This window comes from Sinohyriopsis cumingii, chromosome 18, assembly GCF_028554795.1.
Source record: "Sinohyriopsis cumingii isolate HCF-2022 chromosome 18, ASM2855479v2, whole genome shotgun sequence".
In the NCBI taxonomy this organism is placed as follows: Eukaryota; Metazoa; Mollusca; class Bivalvia; order Unionida; family Unionidae; genus Sinohyriopsis; species Sinohyriopsis cumingii.
Window position 1 is genome coordinate 26,839,721 of NC_142978.1, and position 25,391 is coordinate 26,865,111.

The 25,391-nt window shown below is 38.1% G+C and overlaps 1 protein-coding gene across 2 annotated transcripts in view; it reads right to left on the minus strand.

The window, feature by feature from the left end:
• LOC149776266 (NADH-ubiquinone oxidoreductase 75 kDa subunit, mitochondrial-like) overlaps window positions 1–25,391 on the minus strand; it is a 123,557-nt gene that overhangs the window by 41,824 nt on the left and 56,342 nt on the right. For both annotated transcript variants that reach the window (XM_089942694.1, XM_089942693.1), the window contains exons 10-12: window positions 11,619–11,718; window positions 8,604–8,753; window positions 889–1,034 (exon numbers count right to left, since the gene is read on the minus strand). In XM_089942694.1, coding sequence (XP_089798820.1) covers window positions 889–1,034; window positions 8,604–8,753; window positions 11,619–11,718 — 396 coding nt within the window. The remainder of the gene's footprint in view (window positions 1–888; window positions 1,035–8,603; window positions 8,754–11,618; window positions 11,719–25,391) is intronic.

Below are 25,391 nucleotides of genomic sequence, written 5' to 3' on the forward strand. Positions count from 1 at the left end.
ATGGCAAAAAACTCATACCCATCATTTTCTTTTCTCTCTGCTAGGTGGCTACAAATCAATTAGATGTTTACCACGATTCTGGGCTGCAGAGTTTTCACTCTCTGAGACCGTAAATCAATATACCTTCCCATTTACAGGAGAATTTTTTCTTTTTTCTTCTTCCATTCTTAATATAAAGCTGCCTGTTCTGCAAGCCATCACAAGAATGAAAGAAGTCAATGTTTCTATGATATTATTAACTGGTCTACTCTCTTCATCTGCTTTTTGAAGAAACTATATCCTGAAGTACACAAGTTGCAGAGACATAAAAATGAACCTACAATGCAGATCTGTTCAAGTATCCTTTTTTTATAATTACAGAGTAAGGAAATAACTGGGGTCTATTATTGTAATGAAATTTGCTATTAAGAATTCTTGAATAATACTACAAATGAGCTCATAAGAATGATAGAAAAAAAATCAGAATTTAAACAATCCCTCCCCTCTCCCCCTGTTATAAAGACATCTGTTCCATCTGTTCCACAGAAAACTATCTTGCCAGGTAACTGTATACTGATGTACACTTTCTGTGTTTCTGTGTAACACTCTGCTCTGATGTACATTTCCTGTGTAGAACTTTCAAAAACTTAACAAAACTAGAAATGTGTTCAGAGAACAATGATGTTCCAACACAGTGCCTTAAATAACCAAATGCAAAATTTAACCAAGATTTGATGGACTGACAGATAAACAAAGATAATATTATACGTCTCTAACTCTGTCATGTCTACATTGATGCAGCTGCTACCACCACCATCACTGATGCCAGCATCTTCATCTTTCATCACAGGTCAGATAATAATATCAACAAAAATGTAACAACTGATGTGGACCCCATTATCAACTAACCCAGCACCATCCATGGGGAAGATTTCTTCTGTACAAAGACCGTCGCTGTTGAGGGAGTTCAGGAGGTCCTTCAGACAGACCAGGGCCTCTGCATCCACCAGTCCTCCAGCCACTGCAGCTATCTGCTCACCAGGAACACTTATCAGCTGCAGTGAGAAAGGAACACAGTAAACAGACATACTCACTGAATGCAGTGAATAAGGAATACAGTAAACATGCATACTCATCTGATGCAGTGAATAAAGAACACAGTAAACAGGCACCCCCATCAGATGTAACCTATATCTGGTTGTACAACAATGAATACTGGGTAACAAAGTAAGATTTCAAAGTACAATTTTATTTTTTTCTAAAATACAGATCCCCACACTTCCCTGATTTGACATCTACTCAAAATCTGAGCCTCATAAACAGGACATAGAGGGTAAAAACTGTTGCAGTGGCAAATGTCAACTGGAAATGCACATTAGTCTTTTAATGACCATTAAGTATGTATTGCAAGAATCACAAGAGTTTACAAACCAAGACCTAGGTACTAAGACGCTTTTGGGATAAGATTCACTCTGGGGTCAATGTCACTTGCATGAACAAATGTGTCTTTTCATACTCAGTACATGTATCTATGGTCACTGGGTAGTTATCTCAATAGTTCCCTGTAGTGGGTTGATGGTTTGCATGCCCGACTCATGACTGAAAGGGTGCAGGTTCAAATCGTACCATTGCACCGAACTAGGTCATCTATGATGGTGTATCCTTGGGCAAGGCACTTTATTCCAACTGACTTGATACTAAATAATCTCAATGCCATTTCACCTCTGTCTGCATGGGTTAAAGTCTCGGGTTCGGCTAATGTTGCTAAGTGAGAAAGCTTGCCAGTAGATTCTCGTAGGTTGGTGGTTCTTTCCAAGGTTTTCCTGGGTTCTTCCTCCACCATTTATACTGGCCACCATGTATATACTTATCTTGTGCTGAAAAATGACATTAAACCCTACAACAAGAACAACAACAACTAAATAACCTACAGCACCAAAACAAATCAACAGTTTCCAAGTAATCATGCAAGTGTTAAGTCTCTGGGTATAGGATTAGTGTCATCTGCATGCATACTTTTCATGCCCTGTAATCATATGCATGGTTATAGGGTTAAAATCTCAACAGTTTCTATTTTATGACTAAAGGCCAAAGTTCCTGGGAGTGTAGGAGAAATTCCAGGGAATGACCCAGTGAACTCATTCTGATATGAGCTGACACTTCCCTGATCACACATGCTAATTCGGAGAAATTTAGAAATTATTTGAAATTTATGCAAAATCACCTCCTCTGACCCACCCAGCCTCCTCCCCCAAAGGACAAGAACAACATTCCAAAAGTGCTAGAATGATCTACACACATAGGATTATCAATGACCCAAGTTTATGTCTCTAGCTTTAGAGGCATATAAGTTAAAGGAATTACATGTTTACATACAACCAGTACAGACTTTATTATGATACAACGCATCCCTGTGTTTTGTTATTAAAAAAATGACAAGAGATAATAAGGCAGTAGCAGATGGTAGGTACACTCATCGGTTGAAACAAAAAATATCAGGTACAGGAAACAAGGCCAACACGCACACTCATCAGCTGCAAGCTATAAGGGGTTGTACTTATGTAAATATCAGGTAAAAAGAACAAAGCATTCCATCAAGCCAAAAACATGAATGAGGTAGCATGGCCTTGATTAGCATTGAAGACTTGCGATCTCAGATACTTTCCTGTCTCAGTCAGACTGGTGATCTCAGATACCCTATCCTGTCTCACAGTAAGATCTGAAGCTAATGTGAAGTTTAATGGATCGATCACCAGCTAGAGATGCAGAGAAATACATGGTTATAATGAATGAGTGAAAATAACATATGGGTGAATGTCCCACTTACATCTACACTTTCTCACATCTTGCAACATTATACTCTCACATAGAAAAATATATGCAAACACAAAAAATCTGGAACCAAAACAGGTAGATGATATTTTACCGCAGCAATGGAACAATGAAAAGGGATAAAATTAATGAAAACACTGTTGACCAAATAAGGCACGAAAAACCCCTAAAATCAGTAGTCAATTACAGCAAGGACTGTCATGGCTAAAACTTGATTGAAACAAAAAGATAGGTGGAATGCCAAAAATAAAACTAAGAATGAAGTTAATTTTTGTTAAGCAATATTGCACATGTGTAACATGCACATTTTCCAAAGGAAAGAGGACAGTATTCACTATGTGGGCTGCGATGCCAGTGACAGACTCAGAACTTATTCTTTCCAGTTCTAGGACCTTCCAAAACTAATTGGAGTAAGGAACCATGCATAATGTTGCTTGGATGAGTGACAAGTCCTGGAATGGAAAGCAATTCAGCTTGTGGGTAATGTTATTTAAATAAAAAAATTTATCTTAGATTTATTTTCCTGAGTTTCTTTCCTTAAGTAGCTGAAAACTGTAATTCCAAACCTGTGATTCTCTTTAGTCCATATAAAGAATTACTTCCCTTGCTTTAATCAGAATGAGAATGACAGCAGGCATTTTAAAAGCAACAACATTGTTCAAATTGCATAGAATTTCTAATATCTCTAACTGCTCTGAAATGTATTAATATGTACAGCTCTTACTTGTAATAAAACTTACTTGACATCTTAATAACTTAAGTCAATTTACAAAGTTTCTTTGAAATAGATTTTTAAAAAACTACTGTATCTAGAGTGTTAATAAGTTCTGCTAATCAAATGCAAGATCATGTTATTCATATGTGTGGATAATCAGATTCATAAGATCCTGATCATATAAGCCTATCTTCCAAATCTTATCAAAATATGATCAGAAATATGGCATCCAGAAGATCACCTCATTAATATGTGTGGATCTTGCTCATTGTTGAACCAAATTTGATCCAAACTAGCTCATTAATAAATATGGCTTCCAGAAGCGAAACAAGCTTTGACAAAACAGATGCAAGATAACCTCATTTATACATGTGGATGTAACACTTTCATCAAAAACTCTTGAGATCAAGATGACATAAGCATAAATTCCAAGTTTAATCAAAATCAGATCCTATACATCTCCAAAGTGGTGAAAAGTAAATGTTGATGGATAGACAATGGACACATGGTTGTACTATAAGCTCATTAATCCTTACAGTCAGGTGAGCTCATAATTACATTACTGCTGCAAACTCCTTTATAATTGATGAAACAAATATCCAACACTAAGACTCCAGGTAAAATTTCATAATCTCCAAATCAGGTATTCATCGACAATTGTATCTGGAGCAGAAAAACTGCATGTGAGTAACAGTGTATCTCATGATTATATTGGAAGGAAAAACAAACAGACAGACTGACACAAATATTATGTCTCAAATGACTGGACTCCCATTTAAACAGAGATGATAATCCCTACCAGCTACAGAATATATAATTGGTATATCAAAAAGTTCTCAATCATACCTATAAAAACTGATACTAAAGAGCTCTAGACCAGATTTTATAATTTCTATTGTCTGATATTTAACACAACCTATGCTGTGGAAAGATGGATTAAAATGCTTAGGCGATGAGGAATCTTTATCATTAATTATATCCCTCAAGTACTCTTTTATTCTCACTTGGAATTCCCTTTTAGTCTCACCAACGTATTGTTTGCCACATTTAATATAGGTGAGTAAATAAATGACATTACATTTGGTACAATGTCATCTTAGTTTTGATTTATATTTGATGTTTGTAAAAGTGCTTCTAAAGATTTTAGATTTATCCCTTTTCCTGCAGAAACTGCAATTAATGGTCTTGCAATCTGACTTTATAATATGTGAATGTTTTAAGAGTCAGACCTGGATGTTAGCTAGAAAACTTAACTCTTATCAGTTGGTGGCTAAGTTTATAACCAATCCTCGGTGCAAATGTTGGTGGATTTTGAAAAATCTTTGGAAAAATTAATTTGACAACTGGTGAGAGAGTTTTAATTGCATATTTGAGAAAATGTGAAGATAGCTGGTATTACACTGCTATTTTTTAAAAATGTTTTGAATTGGTTTCAGTAGTTCTTAACGATCCATCCAGTGTGCTTTGTTAAAAGGTTATGTTAGAATCGTAGTTCCTTCACAGAACTGAATGAGATGCAAGGCATATTTTCAAAGTCCAAATGTTCAATATAGATTCATCTAATTCTCAATAACTGACAAAATGGACCAGATTTTTTTTACAGTGATATGGATTGGAGTATACATAATGTAGATAAAATATTTCCCTGTATGTTTACAGTATAAATCAAATGTTATTGTGTTGTTTTCACGAATAACTCTAGTATCGAGGAATGTGACTTTTTCCTTAGATTAATCAATTGTAAACTTAAGTTTTATTGTAACTGTTACAGTATAGGTGGAATTTAATTCCAGCTCTGAACCAATCCATATCATAAAAATATGATCTATAAACCTTTGATAAATGTAAGGTTTATATGTTGCAGATTTTAGCATATTCAGTTCAGCATCACCCATAAAAATGTTGGCATATAACAGGTCAACTTTAGTTCCCATAGCAGTTTTACCAACTGGTAGACAATGGGAGTTGTTGAAAGTAAAGTTATGACCCCAGAATCAATAAACCTCTTTCACACCATAAGTGCAAGCCTTTCACAAACTTTATTCAAGGTACAAAGTCTAGAACTAAAGTTAATATTCCAAAACCACTTTTCTTTTTTCTTTCCAACCCTTTTATTCCTAAATCAAGTCTTGTTTTCTAACCAAAATGGAAGTCATCCACAAACTCATCAGAGTTCATGATTACAATAGGTCTTTAACGGCTTTTTCAATCATATTTTTGTTATTGCTTAGTTCATGGAGGACCTGGTTTCATCTTTTGTGATATTCAGGTGTTATCCTTTTTTTGCTTCCAGTTTAACCATGACAATTTCACCAATTTGAAAATGCCTCATTATATTCGTTCTGGTTGGGTGGAGTCCATGTACTTTTAAGAAAAATGTATTAATCATTTAGTTTCTGAAATAGTGTCATCATCCACCGTTGGTGTATTAAAGATGTCAAATGTTTAGAAAAAGTCACCTGGGTACTCAATCAAAGAGAAATTATATTAAATGTGTACCTAAACTACTGTTTTAAGTTCATACATGTCAGCCCCTGAGAGGTATAATTGTAATTATTACTAATATGAGTAGCAAAAAAGTGCAGTCTGAACATAAAGAGTATAATCTATATATTATATGCCACAATTACAGAATATCATATTGAAAATGTACATTTATTTTGGCTAATTACCTGGATCAGCAGTTAGTTAAAATTCTTGTCATAAATTGGCTAAATCCATATCGATTAGTACAAGAAAGTTGGGAACAAATTTAAATAAAAGCATTATTTCATTTTTCATAGTGATTGGAACATATTTGTTGTGAAGTGAAAGTTTCCTGTTTGTAACCAAAACGTTCATGCTTACGATCGCTACCAATGGCGGTTTAAAACCCCAATTCAAGTTCCAATATTTCAAACAATGTATATCTGGTCGTCAAGTTAAATTAAGGTTGGACATCTTGCAACAATGTTAAAACTTTTTAATTTGTTCACATGTTTTTGTTTCCCTATGAATAGCCTCATCCCCTTGATAGCCTTGGCATCATAGTAGTTGTCTCTGGCTGACCAAATTTAGGCCAATTTAAGTACATGTACAATATAAACAGCTATACAGCCATGTGCTACTAGGATAATAAATATCAGAGTGAATTATTTCAAGAAACGTGTTTGCTGACAATGGGATATCGATCAAATGAGGACCACCATGTTTTACATGTATGTTTTAGTTGTGTTCTCTAACCGGATTTGACCGATACATGAATTTTCAAACATATGATCGATTATTTGAATTCATGGATTTTTCATATGCATGTATACTATTTAACACGTTGTGGAGTGTACTAAACAAAAGTTGTCAATATACAAGTGTATTTCAGACTAGCTGTCTTCATTTAATCAAAATTTCCATTTTTTTCTGTGTAAATCCAAGTCACTGATGACAGGTCACGTCTTAAAAATTTCACTTGTATGCAAAATTTCAATTTATTTTCAGGCCCCCCCCCATCTTGACAATATTACCTATGTTGAGAGAAACGGATAGTAATGTATTATGAAAATGGTGACATTTATTGAAAATTGGTGACAAAATATTGAGGTTCACAATTTTTTTGGTGACAACTTTTTTAAATCAGCGCCATCCTTGCTCAAACTGTACTCATTATTCTGTCTCGCTCGCTCCTGATAATGCAAGATATAATCTTTGATCTGAATTTTGAAACATGTTATTTTTTTAACATGAACATAACAGGTACCTACAGCTAATTTTATTACCCAGGTAATTATGAACAGGGTTTACCCAAGTACCCTTTGACACCTTTATGGTGTTATCATAAAAAAAAGGTTTGAGTCTGATCCGTCAAAATAAGCTATGTAAGTCCTTATGAATTTGACCAAGATTAATTTCCCTAACAGTAGGACTAAAAGACAATCTCTTGTTTAGGACTGCAATATGTGACTTAGTAACAGGACAGCTGGAAAAATTTATGACAAAATAAGAGACAGAAAGATGAGTGTCTTTAATATTTGAATTATTATTGAAATTTGCTCAATTAGCAAAAAAGTCTTTTAGAATACCCACATGGGTATTATTCCTTCTTCCATATCCTCTGTGGCTCCTGATTTGATTTCTGAAATTAGACTGTTCATTATGTTTCACTTCTCTTTTCACACTCTTGTTTTCATTAAAATATGTATCGTATTTCACATGACAAAAGTGAGATAAATGTTCATATATACATTTTAAAGTATTTTCTGTACTCTTGAGGAGGTCTGGGCAAGTCTCTAATAGTTTTTCCTTAGCATTCTGGAAGGCTAAATTACACTCATCAATTGTATTGACTGAGTGGGTGAATGTCAAGCTGGTTAGTTTCTTTGAGGCTTCTAGAAGAATGTTCTTCCATGCACTGACAAATTTGGGACAATCTGGGAATCTCAGGCATAGTTGATTTCCAGTCCTTGAGCAATGTTCCCTTTAAGGCCACACTGTTGAAGATAATCAGCCACCGTTTTATACTTTCACAAATTTGGAAAGAAGTTTTCTTGCTTTTTTATTAAGCAGGATTGAATGGGGAAGTAGTAGCAGACATTTTGCTTCTGGGCATTTTGTAACTGGTTCTTCCAGTTTTCTCTTTTTGTTTGTAATCTCATTTCTTCTAATAAATGTATGTGTAGAAGAGAGAGAAAAGTGCTGATGCTTTCTTGTATAGGCTCATTGGGCTCCCAGTGGTTTTGGGATCGGTTTGATGTGTTTCCCATAAAGGATCACCTTCACTTCCAACAGAATATAAACTTAGAGAAGATAATGAATAAATGGATGCAGAAGTGTTCCCTCCCATCTGATGGGTTGGTTTAGTCACTCTAAGTCCCTGATTGTTTTCATCAGTATTTTAATTCATCTGAGGGAATTATTCTCGTAGATTCATTAGTTCAACTGATCCAAATGAATCAACCAGAAAAATTCCCTCAGATGAGTTGCAATTGTAACAAAACTGATCAGGGACCAAGGGATATGTGTGTATAACTAAACTACCCCAGCAGATGGGAGGAAATGCCAATGTATCCATTCTGTCATCATCTTCCCTGACACACATACTGACCTTTTTAGCAGCTAATGTAAGAGCCTCCTCCCATTTGGCCAGAACAAGGTTGCCCTTATCATCCTTCACGAAGGGATTAGTTAGCCGCTGTCTCTTCAGACCATCATATGCGAAACGAGTCTTGTCTGATATCCACTCCTCATTTATCTCCTAGTTTTAAAATAAACAATTGTTTTCACTGAGACATCATTCCAATACAAACAAGATCGTGAGTATAGTTATTTTCCTTGTATTAATCATTTCCACATAATGTTAGCAATTCATTACACATTAATTATAATAACCATGATGGAATATTAATATAAACAGGAGTCCCTTGAAGGGACTGATACTCATCTGTTCCAAAAATTCCAAATAAGATTTTCAAACCAGCCACTGTGGCAGCCATACTAGACATAAGATCAGAATCGTTTTCATTTATAGCAAACTAGACACCTTTAGAGTTTTGATGACAATATGGAGGAATAGCATTAATAAGATTTTCCAGACTGCTGCAATTGTGGCTATACTGGATGTCAGATTGGCACTAATTTTAAAGTTTCATGGCAATCCTCCAAGTAGTTTAAGAGGAGTTACAAGAAAAACTTGTTTTAATGGACAACTGGATGGTCAATGATGGTCAACAGGCCATTGCAAAAGCTGGTTATGACCAGTAGAATGACAAACATGAAAAACAGACTTGGATATCATCATTGTCTTAATCTTAGTAAGATGTATCAATGTTTCAGACTACAAATTATGTGTAACAAATCAGGTAATTCCTTCTCATTTCCCTTAACATATTTACATTAGAAACTTAAATACTGACTTCTTAAAGAATTTCAACACTGAAGTGATGCACAGGAGATGAAAGAAAAATACCATTATAGTAATGGACTGCTCTGGTGGCCTGGTGTTTAGAGCGTCCGCCTCGGATGCAGGAGGTCGCGGGTTCAAACCCCGGCCGAGTCATACCAAAGACTTACAAAAATGGTACTAACAGCTGCCTCGCTTGGCGCTCAGCATTAAGAGGTTAGTGGGTGGACTGGTTGGCCTGGTGTCAGGATAATGTGACTGGGTAGGACATCATGCTACATGCCTGTGCCATGATGCCCCAGTGCTAGACATCACTATAAACTGTCACAATGCAGACATCGTAGCAATATGACTGAAATATTGTTAAAGCTACGTTAAAAATCTAAATCACACACACACACTTATAGTAATGTTTCTTTGTAACATTATGTTTCTTTGTAACATTCTGAAACTGTTTGTTTTGGTTTTACCTGTCCATAAAGTCTTGTTCATGGTTACAAAAACAAGGGAAAATTATATTTGATCTTCACCTGACGGTTGTAAAAGAGTAACAAAAAACTGAGGCCTTTATGTCAAGCCTGCCCTGAAACTGTCAGTAAATTTATTTTGTACACATCAAAATGTATCCATAAAAATGTAAAATACAACTCTGTGGCCAAATGTACTTTAAAAACTGGCCAGATTACTGAAGTAGAAAAAAGGTTAACAACAAGGTAATCTACATGGATAGGCATTATGTATGGGTATGCAAATAGATGCTAAAGTGATTGCTCCTAATAGGGTGGGATACATAAAAAACTAATGGTCATGAATGCATATCACTGAGCCCACCAGCTACAGTTTGCTCAACAGGGTTAAATTTGATTCAAATCAGACAATCTTTGGTAAAGTAATAATGCTGAAAAGTCAGGAGGTCAGGCCATCGGGCATAATTCCTTCAATGACACTGAAATGACATTGTGAAATGCTGGAAAACTCATCAATGGTCTCAAGAATGGTATCAAGAAATCTGGCATCAATATTTTGGAATCTTTCAATGAACATATAGTGCATATATTCCTCCAATTTTCTCTTCATCTCTGCTGAAAATTTTTCACCTATTTACAGTCTATTCAACTGGTTTCTATTTTTTTTACATTGTCTTCTTAACATTGAAAAACTATGTTCTATGTATCAGTCTAAGATATTGGTCGTGAAATATTGTGTCCACATATAAAACATGTTCAAAATTTATCCCATCAGATTTTCTGAAATTTGGTCAATATAATTCTGAATGTGGAATTTTTATTAAAATTCATAAGAATTCTGCAAAATGCAGAATGGTTTGCATCTCTACAGTATAAAACTGAGTGTTAAATATGTCTGAAATCCAACAAACCTTGGTAATATAAAACTGCAGAAACAAAGGTCAGCTGGGGCAAAATTAATGTCAATGAGGTGTAGAACATCTAGAATGATACCCATTTTAGGTCTTGTCAAAACAGAGTTGCATGTGATATTTTGCAAAAATCCAACAATCCTTGGTAAAATTACGCTACTGAAAAACTAGTTAAGAGGAGTGGCAATCAGAAGCCATAACACCACCAAATGAATAGCATAGAAGGCTGGAAATTGATTATAATCCAATGGTTTCTATTAAAGTTATCTTGCAGAAACAAAATTTCTGATACTAAGAGAAACTATGTTCTATGTATCAATCTAAGATATTGGTCCTGAAATATTGTGTCCACATATAAAAGACCTGTTCAAAATTTAGGGACATTGTGATTCATACAGGGTTCAGCATATTTTTTATCAAGCGGAGCCATAATTAGTGATCTTATACTGCAGTGTAATATAATGCTGTCACAACACGCTACTATTAAACATTTTCCTTAACTTCACTTAAACTGAAAGCTTTTACATGGTCTTTTTGAGTTGAAGGATACTGTGTGTTCAGAAAGATGTTGATCATGGATTGGCAACAGACTAGACATAATAAATACCATCACCAACTGAACATCAGAATGCAGACATGTAATGAAGTGGCTTGATCACTAAGCTTTCAGGACTGTTCTAACCAAAAGGGTCTCTCTCTTCAAGGAACATCTAAGTAAGATACAAAGGTTCTATGCAACCAAACATCCTGCAAGCCAATGACTTTCAAATCTGTAATAAACAGGAAATGTAATACCTAAATCATCATACTCTAAATATGAGATAAAATTGACAAGAACTGACCTCGTTTAACCTGGGTAGAATTCTCAGGACTTCATTTGTTCTTGTGCTGACTATAATGTTGCTTCCAACAGCATCCATTACATCCACACTTTCTGTTTTCCTAAGGAACAGAACAAGTTAGAAGGATCTTGTAAGCTCTGTGGCATGAATGAGTAGAACACAGTGTAAGGTCAACAGCTAACTTGACATAGTCCTGAACATGCTGTATGAAGTTATCAGATAAACTGAAACAGATTTGGTCTTGAATATACTTGCACAATGTATTGCAAATTTTATGGCATTACAATTATCTGCACTTTCTCTGTAGACAGATACAAGTTATGCCCCTTTGCATAAATTCAAAGTTCGTTGTTGTTGTAGGGTTTAACGTCATTTTTCAGCACACGATAGGCTATACATGGCGGGGAAAACCCCAAAAAGAACCACTGACCTACGAGAAGCTACTTGCATGCTTTCTCACGTACCCACATTGGATGAATACTAGACTCGAACCCACAAAGACAAAGGTGAGAGGGCAGCGATCCAAAAAGGAAAGCGCTTTAGGCCACTCGGGGTCCCAATTCAAAGGTAGTTGCGGGTAAGCGAAAAACTTTATGCTCAAATTCGTCATAAAAATTAGGACCGTTCCAGTGAAACAAACTTGGGTCTTATTCAAAGCACTTAGCTAGGCGTCACACACTTTCTTACACTTGGCTACTGTCCCATCCAAACTATCAGTTCTAGCAACTTTAGCTCTCTCCTGAATCTTGTTACAATCTTCATCAGTTTGTCGTTGAACCCCAAAATACTCATTCAAGTCCAAGTCTCAACATGTCATGATTCCTAAGTCACATGCACTGCTTATTCTGCTACACTCAGAAATGAACACAATAATTTAAGCTAAAGTTGTTTATTTGATGTACTGTTATAAATGACCAAATGTACATCTCTGGGTCTTTCTGCCTCTGAAATCAAGCACTGTAAATATCAGTAGATTTTCCCACCCAGCTGCCAGTCAAGGCCTTTGATCTTGCTGCCCAGCTATTGCAGCATGTTCCTTTGATGTACTCATATTAGTGATACGTACATTGGCAAGGGGTTTCAGCCACTAAATTCTGTCATTGTAAATATCAGCACAGCTAATTGATCTACACATTTTCCCACTAAGTAGGTTGCTGAAGCAGGACTGGTAAGTCTTTGAATTTTACCGCCCACCTATTACAAGCGTACGGAGGACTCTCACCTAAGTGATTTTCTGCATCCCCAATAAAAAATTGGCATCGAAATACGCGTGACTGAGCATTTCTGAGACCACTTAGTTTTCACTAACAAGAACTCTGCCAAAGATTCACTTCCTTGTATCAGGACATTGCTGCCTCTTATGCCAGATTTTTTCTCTTCCATAATACTGTATTAGGGTTTTAAGTCCAACATTCCCATAGTCTGCTTGTTCAGACATGGATATCTTTAAATGTAACTATCCTATTGTCCATCCAACTCGTACATCAGACTCACACTCAACATCAATTTTGGGCTCAAAATCACACATTGGTATTTCCAGTGACATTTTCCCAATGTTCAACAGACCAATATACATGAGATTCATTGTCATCATAGCTATCACCAGTCAGTATTTGCCGACTGAAAACGTCTGAAGACAAACCCTGTTATTCAGCCATTTTGGTTTCCTGTGTGGCCCTTATTCAAAGCATGCATTTGTAAAACTTCCATGATGAAAATAAGGTTAACACGTCCATAAAATGCTAGTTCCAAGGCCCAAAGAACCAATCAATTTAGTTTAACAGCAATTCATGTCGAAGTATCCAGCTATCTGGATGTCGCATAAGTGCTGTGAGACCGCTACTGCCAGCATGAATTATATCGTGAATAGCACTTTTGAAGTTAAAAGTTTAATAAAAATTGCATACTGCGCAAAGCACTAGTTTTATATCTGCGACGTTGATGTAATTTGCAGAATGCGTACCACTGCCTTAAAAGTACGCAAATTCATACAAATTATGTTCACTTACGTGTACTGGCATCATATTCTGACCGAATGTTTTATTCACGTTAGACCACTAGGAGGGAGTTAGATGTGATTTTAAATATATATTCATTTCTTTTTTTCTGACAACCCCACCAGCGATTTCTCATTTTGTTAACACAACCCACAACAGAAGTGATTTTCCTAACCAACCTTCCACTGTCAGAATCAAAATAGTTGGAAGCACAACCTCCTCCAAAAGTTTTTTTGAAGTGCTGTCCTTAAGTGGATTATGTTTTACTGGAACAGCCCTTATCTGAGATGATGCAAATTTATTTTAAAAAACCCACAAAAAATTCCACAAAAGAAAGAAGGTGAGTGATCTGGGCCTCATCAGATGAAAATGAGCTAGCAAGTTTAATTGGACCTTAGCATGTCCTATAACCCTCTACTATGATGCCTGAATGTTTTTAAGATGATGAAGCAGTAACGTTTGATAGTAACGTGTTGTGGAGTGGGACTTTCTGCACTGGTCATCCAGACCCCACTTGCCACATACCATGATGAAGCAAAGCAACAGGCAGGCTCCCCCAAACATACAAACCCCATACGCAGGTGCACAAAATGATGGAATGGCATGAGATCAGGATTTTTTTCCAATTCACTAAAAGCCTAGATGACCTAAAAGGAACAGAAGATTATTTCTACCCTTCACCAAAATTAAATCTACCATGTTTCTTTCATGTCATCCAGATATGCCACAGTCACCAGATCAAAGTTACAATGTAGTTGGCGATTTCTGTGAATGTCCAAAAACTAAAGTCGAGACAGAATGGGAGCACATAGAATCAGTTGATTTTTCCTTGGTATGCAAACTGCAGGAACTTGCATGAAACTGGGTGACTAGAGACTTGAGAATAAGCATTGGTTATCTACCACAAATTCACTTCTAAATTTGGAAAGCATGAAGACCATGCCATTTCCATTCACAACTTCAGTGCAACAATAAGTCAGCTAAAGCAAATGACTGGCCTAAGTTTTGCATTAGCTTTGGACACAAGAAAAAGCCTTGACTAAAACTACCTACTGGTCATGTAATGACCAAATCCATAGCTCCCAACCATCCAGGCTCGCAATTAGTGCAAATAAGGATAAAAATTAGTGAATTATGACATAAATTTGTGAATCGATCTTTGAGTCCAGGAATATTTTTCAAAACAAATGTTTAGCATGGTCTCCAGCTGATATAGGTAGATTGTGTTCAACAACAAAATTCACAATGTTTCAGTGCCGGTAGCTTGAAGGTCTTATGCCGAGATCTGAAATCTGCTGCGAGTTCTTAACTTTCCCAACCTCTATGTGCTTTTTGCTACCAATGTGCTTCCTCACATCATCTCTGCCACTATGCCCAATGCTAAAATTTGTGGCACACTGCGTGCAAAAAGCATGATGTATATCGGTGTTTGATGGCTGAATGCATGGCCAATTTTTGGTATATTCCAAACTACACTTCACTTTTCTGTGCAATACATTTCTTTTTCCTTGTTGGTGAAGACATTTTCAAGATGCAGTGCTGAATGGTAATTCAAATCAGTGTTTGCGGCGCATGTGCAGAGCAAAATTCCGGTTAAGCCCCAGTTTCTCTTAAAAGCATTTGTAAAACTAATCTTATACATTTAGATTAAAATATGCTAAAATGCTTGCTACCGGGCCAACTATCAATCAGCTATAGCTCCACTAATATCGCAACCAGCAGTACCGGACTGTTTCAGCAACTACCGATAAGTGCTTAACAGGAAATCGGTTATTTTATTAAAGATTTAAAATAACTGAGAATTGGGGAATTCATGATTTTTTTGCATGGTAAGTGGCAATGCGTGTATCGCTGAAAAAGTCATGAAATTCATGACAAAATTGTGAGAGTAGGCAGCTATGCAAATCTCAATCTGCAAAATATCTGCCTTCTCCAAATATGATGGCAAATCTGATCATGAAAAAGAAAGACAAAGGGGAAGGGATTGGGTAAATGAAATCCATAACCACTTTAAAACAACCTGGATTGCCCATTCATTATTGAGAAAAAAGTTTCAATCCAATAATGTTGAAATATAACAAGTCTGCTGACAATCAAAAGGCTGCCTGCTGGCAGGTGGGGTGTCAAGTCAATGACAGTTACTGGGAGGCTAGGGGAGACCTTATTTCTTATTCTCTTAATTAAATTGCCCCCTGAACTGGGGGGCCTGGTGCCACCTAAAATTCAAATGAGGTAAAAAATGTTGTTGGGCAGTGTGTGGTCTCATGCTGCTTTGCAGACAATCAACTCTCCAATGAAGCTGTGATTACTTCAGCTGAATGCCAGTGCAAGTGGCAAGGCAAGTTGTAAAGGCAGTTGCTGTGTTGCCTAGCTCTGTAACTCTCTGCTACTACCATGAAAAGTCAAGGAATTATTTGACACAAGTAAAGATATGCAAAGACAGGCATCTTGTCTCACAAAATCAAAATTAGCTTTAAGCTTCAGGGCAACAGCTATAAAACAGTGTACAGCTCTGTTGATGACCTTAGCAATAGTGGCCCTAGACTCCTGAGCATGTCTGCTGCCTCATCCTTTTTGTTGGTTCTGACATGGAAGACTTTGCTACAATGTTATGCTTAAGCTTAATGTAGAACAGAAAACATTCTTATCCAAATAATATAACAGAATGGTCATCATATTCACTGTTGCAATGTCTAATGTGACAGAATGCGTTTGATATTGAAATAGTGAAAATGTTGCTGGTAGATGGCTTTCTTAAAAATATGCCTTAGAATTATCTTGATCATGACTCTTATTCATCAAATGGTCTAATATTTTATCCTTGCTGACTGTAACAGTATACAGAAAGAAGGATATTTGTCCTCATCTTGCATGTTTAATGAAGCCATCACATTACAGGACTGGGGTCAGAGTAGTAGTAGGAGGTGGTGTGGGATCAGATTATGCAATATCATCAAGATTATGCCTGCATTCACTTTGGGAGTTGTCTTTCTTCATCTCACACTAAATCCATGTCCATATAAAGGCATGGATGAAACATTTTTAGGCGTGTCATGGTAGGTTTCCATCAGATAAACTGTGAACAAAAGACATACTGGTTAAATGAACAGCTGGACAAATGCTACAATATGTCTGGACAGCTAGAAAATGTGCTGGATGGCCGGTTAGATGGTATGCGAAGGTGTCAGCTGGACAGTAGACTCAGAATTGCCACTGTCTATAAGTGTTGCATGGTACCTCTAAAAATAGATAAACTGGGAAAAACTATTTGCTGGTTGAATGTGTACAGAGTAAAGTCCCAAGGTTTGTGTTGCTGGTACAGAGAGTCAGAGAGTGTGCTGAATGGCCCATGTACAAAGTGCAGTAAAATGGACAGATCAATCACTCAGATACCATGGCTGGAATCAGGTGCAGTTCTCTGCAGTAACATATCTCTGGTCAATGGACAATAGGTTATGTCCAGCTGGCTGACTGAAATGGCTGATCGAGGCAGAGCAGCAATGTATGGCATGAAAAATGCTCCATGTACCCAGTCTTATAGGCTTGAAGTCACTGATCAGATATGGGTAGGGGCCTTATGCCAAAAGGGCTGCCTAAATAATGGGGGCACTCCCAAATGAACTCCTAACTTTCCCAGGATGTTTGTAATGGACATATGAACAAAACAATTTCCATTACACATTTGCAACTCTGTCAGCATCTGGAAAGAACAGACTGAACATGCAACTATGCAAATTTATACTCCTCCAATTCACAGAATATAATCATCACAGCTGGTATTATACACATTATTTGTTCTGCTGAGAGAGGGGAACAATCAAATCACGTTGTCACCCAATACATTTGCAAAATATCCATCTATAAGTAAATTATGTTTCTCCAAGAATACTTACACAATCACTTTACTTTAGGAATATAAGCCTGCTACCTCGCAAATCCAGCCATACTAAAAGAAGAAAAGTCATATTTTTCCGTCTATCTCATGAAGAATAAGGGGGCAATAACTCTTGACAATTACCTCCCCTTACCACTGCCAGGTGTCACTAGTTTTTATTATTATTATAGGTGATCAATAAACTTACAAGGATGCTCACATAGGGTGGATAGGAGGGTTTTTTAAGTGATGTGATTGCTTAAGTATTCTCAGAGAAACATAGTTTACTAAAAAATTTACTTTCTCCTTAAAATTCATTCCCCAATCACATAACGTTAGAACATTAGGTAAGAGGAAATGCTGAGCATTTGACCTCTACCTTGGGTATCCTTCTGGGAATAATGGATGGATTTTCCATGCAAATGATAACCAGTTCTCCTAATTACATATGCAACACATTCTAGAGACACTTGATCTGTGACCCATACATAACGTTAAAAAGATAAAATCTGAAATAATCGTACCTAAAACAATTTACTGGTGAATCCAGCAAAGAAGATAGGCTGTGTTGATTGTTGGAATTGGGTCTGGTGGTCATCTGGGCTGCCACGATCAGACCTACAATACTAAAGGTTCGCCTCCTCTGTGAAGTTAAAAGTTTTGGACAAAACTCAAGAAGGTTGACTCTGCATGTCAGCCAACAGCTTCTACTGTAATACAGATCATAACATTATACTCGAACGTGAGGCTGTGAGGCTTGCAGAGATCGCTCTAATCCCATGAGCGGTAGTCTTCACAAGGTGACTGATCTTGTAAGACATCCAAGTACACGGAGTGTATAACCCATTTCAGCCACAAAGCAAGGGCTTGAGCAGTGATATCCTGTTTCCTGGCTTTCACTAGACGAAAGAGGTGTTAGCACATGCCATGACTCGTCTCTGTGCATTTCAAGTAGTGCTTCAATGCGTAAACAGGATCTTGCCGGGCCAATGTTCTCGACCTATCTAGGAACATAGTGATGGATTTTGGTCGACTGAGATCAAAACTGGCTAAAAGATCCAATTGATCATACCCAAAATCACGTCTACCATGATGCCAGAGTGAGTCTGATATCATGGAGCATAGCCTTTGATAGGAGAAAAATGTCAGCCAGTTGAGGGATTGAGGCACTCAGAAAATGATATGGCATCAGTCCCAGCAAACACGCCACTATCACTCGTAAGCTTTCTTTGTGGAGGGCCTTTTTGCTCTTGAGTTATCTCCACAAAAAGGTTTAAATTGTTTGTCTTGCAAGTCTGTCCAGACAAGAGCCAAGCATGAAAAAGAAGGCGGTCGGGGGTGGGGGGGTGATGGAACACCCCTGACAGTGGCTGCTTCAGAAGATTCAGGCCAGAAACTTCCTGGGCAGATCTATATCTAGGTTGATCGAGTAGATCAGTAACCCAGGACTTGTCCCATCAAAGAGAGGCCATCAGAATCATCTTGCATTTCGGATCCTGTAACTTGTAGGTTATCTTTGGTACCACGACCATTTTGGGGAAATATGAAAATGCACAAAACCACTCCCAATTGATTGACAAAGCATCCATGGCACAAGCTTGAGTCTGGAACTGGAGGGACCAAGGTGGGCAACTTGTGATTCCACCTTGTCACAAAAGACTGATCATCAAATGCAACCAAATTGTGCAGATCTGAATTAAGATCGTTTGATGGAGAGACTATTCTGTGTGACTTGACCTTTCTTGGATAGAGTGTTGGCCAAGACACTCAAGTCTGCCAGGAATGTGTCAGATTTGTATGTTGATATAGAGATTGTCCCACTAACATAGAAGCTGTCAAATCAGAATACACATGTTGGGTGATTTGATGCCTGATTGTTTGAGGAGGTAGGATACCACCACAGACTTTATAAGATGCAATGAGAACTATTTTGCCTGAGAGTCAATCCTTCCAGAAGTGAAAGGCATTGATGACAGCCTCCATTTCAAAAAGGTTAATGTGTAGCGGCCGCTCCTTTGGTTCCCATGTGCCGTTGACAGTAGTTAAGTCTGACAACAGGTGGGCACCTGAACTGTACATATTGGCATAATTCCACTTGCAGTTTCTCCAATGGGATCCTTATGGTCAGCCAATCTGAGTTGAATCAATGATGCAGGAATGATCATATCTTGTGCGTAATGATGATTTTCTGATCAAGGGATTTTGAAAATGGATACCGTTTTGCTAGCAACATCATTTGTAAGTGGCACATAAAAAGACAGACGAGTGAAATCAAGTCTGCCAAAAAAAACCTGAGATTAAGGTCTTTGTAAAATTTCTCTGCTACTGAAAGGCATCCCTCTCCTGATCTGATGGTACATCTGTGAAGAGAGGAGAGGAGGAATAGGATAAATGAAATCCAAAGCCCCTCTGAAATGAACTGCATCACACATTGGGTGGGGTGGGTAGATCAATGTCTAGAGTTAGGAAGCTTGAAGGTGGAGAAAGTTGGTTTCTTGTGACCTCTGCATGGTTGGCTCTTTGCTTTTCTAGACTGCTGTCTCCTGGCATTGGGCTAAGATCTATACTGCACATCCGACTGAAACGATCCCTTGTCCCTAGTCTGCTTATAGTCTCTCCACAGTGGCAGGGGCTGGTCATTTTGAAATGCATGTTTGGGTTGAGTAGCAAATTGGAGGGGCCATTTCCTGAGCTTCCTGCCTCCAAACATCTTCAAAAATATTCCTCCATAGAGTAACAGCGACCCAAACGGGGACACCCATAAAGATAGGTTAGGATGAGGCTTGTGTGATGTAGACTGCAGACATGCGTTACGTCATTTCGGGTTGAAGTTGGCCGAAGCACTCTACAAATTGACCTTTAAATGTAACATTGAAAACATAGTAACTATGTTCCAGATTAGCTTTAATGTGGCATGGACACATTCTTGTCCACTTTAAAAACAGTGGTGTGGACATGTGTCTTGCTGCTAGATTTTGTTTCTTTGAAATCAAAAGGGACACCTGTACTGAAGGTGTCTGAGTGAGTGTCGTACCAGTGAGCTGAGAATGTCACTGATATCTGGCTTCTTGAAAGGAAAGCCTCAGAATTCCCTGGGTCCACAATTCCACCAGACAGGTGGTCACCTTAAATTTTAGCTTACGAGGGAAGAAGCCGTAAGGATGGTGTCTCTTCTTCCTTGTCAAAATCTACTGATGCTTTATCAGTATAATTTTGAGAAGCTGGAGCTGGAGGGCATTCTGAAGTTGCCAACACCCTATAAATGTCCTCGACTGTGGCTTTGAAGTTAAATTCAGTCTGTTCCATCTGAGTATGGCTGATCTGTTGGCGTTTCATCACAGTGTGTCGAATACTAACCTGGTTCCACTTGCAGCTCTGGATGAGCCATACCAATTGACATGACTCAATACTGTCCTCTTGGAAAATGTCACTAACTCTCCCATGTGAACATATGAAAGTCTGGTACTGATGGAACAGCTGGCTGGCCTGCCTGTCGTATGATTGGCCTGGGTGCTAGCGATATAGAAGATGGTCTGCCTATCATCAGTACAGACTGCTCCATGGGCCAGTAATGGTATGTCGCTGACAGTAAAGCTAAACAGAAGGCTGTCACTACGATCCGTGTAAATTCTAGTTGCTAGACCTTCTGATTAAAAAAAATACCCATGCTGGGGGCAGTTGGATGGCTATCACTGTTACCAACTGGTTCAAGAGCCTAATTGGATGGAAAGATTTCTTAATCAAATCTTTATCATCATAAGGTAACGTCGCCGACATTACAATTACATGGATGGATCTGTCACTAAGATCGCTGTGATTGTAGCTGGCTGGATCATTTTCTCAGAATGTCCCCCATGCTGTATGTCAAGTGATGGCTGGATGGCCAGTGACAGCGAGACTGTATAATGAAATGGATTGACATAAACCCCATGCGTCCAGACTTACAGGTCTGAAGGCCATGCCCAGACATGCAGGAAGACTTACTCCCACTAGACTGCCTAAAATTTGGGAAACACTAACCCAGTGAGTTGGAATTGCAAGTAATGAAATTTAGGTTGTCTTTGGATATCTTCCTCAACTTATTTCGTTTTTCCTTCCCTTCGATGCCCATATGGACTATTGTTTTGAACTTTCCATTTCAAGCATTTGGCTGACATTTCTCCTGAAACAACATAGGAAGGGAAAACAAAGCATAAATGAGCAATTCTGCATATTACTAACTTATTAATGCTGTAGCCCAGACTTCTCTGATCATGTATTATACATACTGTATGTCATATACGACAAACACTTAGTATACATAAAAATAAGTCAAGGCTGTTGTTGTTCTAAAATTTGTCATTTCATGCATTTAGTTGACATTTCTGCTGAAATGACACAAGACTAGAAAACAAAGCATTAATTAGCAATGCAGCATGTTATTAACTTGCTGATATAATCTCTGTTGCTAACAGAGCAAGGAAAAACAGGTTCGTGCTAACTCCTAATGACAACAATGAGATCAACAATAGCGTGTTAAAATGTCTTAGATCAACAAAATCCATAAAGGTGAAGTATTAAATTTTGGCAGTAACTAAAAATAATGATTGTCCCCCACAATAAGTCCAAGATGAAACTTGGATGGTCCATCCTGAACACCAAAATGGCTTGGATTGTCAGAGGTAAAATATTCAATGTAATCAGTAAAGCAGCAAAACTAAAAACTAGTGACACCTGGTGGTGGCAAGTGGAGGTAATATTCAAAAGTTATTGCCCTTTGTCTACATGAGATAGACAGAAAAAGACAATTTTCATCTTCTAGTATGGCTGGATTCACAAGGTAGCAGGATAATATTCCTAATGTAGTGTGATTGGGGAATGTATCTGAAAGAGAAACAGACAGAAAGACAGAAACACACAAACACACATACACCTACACACACATGAATGGACTCATGGCAGCTCAGTTGGCAGAAAGTCCAATCCAGGGGTCATGGGTTTGATATGTGTGTCCTAAAAATCCAAGTGGACAAAAAGAGTAATCAAAGCAGAAAAAGAGTAATCCATATATAAATTGATAACAATTCAATGAGCATATTACAAAATGATTTATTTACCCCTCAGTCCTTTTAACATCAATTAGTGCTTGATGTTTTCATATGTAGCACTTTTAGCTTTATAAATCAACAGACTGTCAAGTTGCATTTCAAAACACTTTGGGGGCCCCGAGTGGCCGAGTGGTCTAAAGCGCTCTTCGTTATGGATCACTGCCATCTCACCTCTGTCTGCGTGGGCTTGAGTCTAGGATTCAGCCAATGTGGGTATGTGAGAAAGCTTGCCAGTAGCTTCTCGTGGGTCGGTGGTTCTTCCTGGGGTTTTCCTGTGTTCTTCCTCCACCATTAATACTGGCCACCATGCTTAGCATATCGTGTGCTGAAAATGGCATTAAACCCCACAACAACAACAACAAAACACTTTGTATCAGCTGAGACAATGAAAGTTTTGCACACCTTAGAGCAGTAAGCACTAGGTTAGTGAGCCTGGATTTGAATTCAATTTTATTTTTGTTAACAATAATGGCTGGGTCTTTTGGCTGGGAAATAAGATACCATTGCACATCACTATGAATGAAGTACATTGTCAGGTAGAATGCCAGCTTGATACTTCAGGAATTCTCCTTATTTATCAGCAGCCTATCCAACAGCAAGCTGCATCAAATGACTGGAACAACCTGTTATGTACAATCATGGAGACATTTTCAAAATAATGTAACTTCTTTATGAATTCCAGTCATCACTGATGCATTATCAGCTGAAAACTCCATACAGTTCTGCCAGCTTATATCCTGTTTATTCAAAGCATTATCAAGCAAAAAAAAAATGTTTTCTCCAGTGGAATCTACTGTTAATTCTGGTAATGAAAGAAGAACACTCGGACTTTACCCTTTTCATTGTCAAAGTATCTTACACAGACTGAGTACAACGTTTTGACATCGTAATCACTACTACTGTCTGTGGAATTACTGCATCCTAGGGATCGATATTGGTGCACATGTGACTGAGGAGATCCCCTGTCTTGTGGCTGCAAAACATCCCTTTCACACTGATGAGGACTGAGTGGTTCCAAATGCCTGAGTGTGTTGAGTGGCATGGTGGAGGGGCAGTTTCTGAGCTGCCTGCCTCTGAACTTCCTCTATTCTTCCTCCAAAGCAATGGTGACCCAAACAGGGTTGTCCAGAAAGAAAGGGTATGATAAGGTAGGAGCGACATGGATCGCACACATGCCACACATTGTACCAAGATTCGATTGGCAGAACGCACTGAAGAATTGGCCATGGTATGGTTAGCAGCCCTGGTTACTGACCCTAGCAATCCTGGCCTTCACCTCCCAAGTGTGGTTATTGCCTGGTGCCTGCAACGACTTCTCGAACCAACTTTGATGGGCATGAACAAGATTTATCCATCCTAATAAACAGATGAGCAATCATATTAACAACTACTACGTTCTTGTTAAGTATTGGGAGATCAGTTCTGAAGGCATCTGCCACCACAAGTCCATTTTTTTCTTCTCAATGAGATTTACCGATTCTTTAGAGCAGTGGTAAGGGAGTCAGGGCATTCTGAAGTAGCCAACACCTGAAGAAAAAAAATAATTGTCCTCGATGGCAGATTGAAGGCTAACTTCAGTCAGTTCCATCATCACATTTGAGTAAGACTGAAGTATGGTGGATTTGAAGGGGTTCCATTGCACTCACCATGTGTTGAGGCCCAGCTGGATATACCTGCAGCGTTAGAGAAGACATACAAGGTGGTATGAAGACTCAATTTCATCCCCAATAAAACGTCACTAGCTCTCCCTTACAGACAAGCAGTGAACATATGGAAGTCTGGCACTGCTGATAATGATGGCAGGTTTGCCCAGTGAATGGTCAGCCTGGAAGCTGGTGGAACAAAAGATGGTCCGGCTATCATTGGTACCAGCTGCACCAAAGGCCTGGCTGGACTAACAGATTTCTCAATGAAATCTCCATCATAGAAAAGGCATGTCGCTAATGGTATGGTTGGATGGATGGATCTGTCACTAAGATCCCCATAAATTATACTTGGATGGACCGAATTGTCCCCATGTTGGAAAATCAGGATTCTGGACAACAGTGTGGTTTCATTCTGCATTCGATCCAATGGATCCAGTATGAATGGCGTGTGGTCAGCCTGGATGTTGGTGATATACAAGATGGTCCAGTAATCACCGGTACCAGTATGGCTGAATGGACAGATTTCTCACTGAAATCTCTGGTACAATAATGATAAGATGCTGGCAGCATGACTAGACGGACAGATCTATCACTAAGATCCCCATACTAATTGGCTGGGACTATTGGAGGATGAATTGTACAGTGTGTAGTCTGTACAGCAGTGAAGCTAGAAACTGGCAACACCTGGTGGTATGAAGTATATATAATGGGCAATAGTTATTGCCCTTTGTCTATTGATATAGACAGTGAATGAAATTTTTGTCTTTTAGTAGGGCTGAATTTGTGAGGTAGCAGGTTAATACTCCTAACGTAATGTGGTTGGGGAATGTATTCAAAGGAGAAACTCCATTTTGATAAAGTCATTGATTCAGGAGGTGAAGCAATAACAAGATTTTCAAAATGGCCATTGTGGTGGCCATAGTGAATACCAGAGCAGCACCATTTTCATTTAGATCCACTAGACCTTGGCATGAATGTGTGTCTAATATTTCATGGCTATCCTCAGAAGGAGTAACAACAACATGTAATAACTGATGGATATCAGAAGATGGATGACAGATGACAGACAACAGATAACAGGCCATCACATAAGTTCTTCTGGTCCATAAACAGTAGCTCTACAAAAATCTTTGTATGTACCAAATTGTCAGCTTGGTACCAGATGTGTA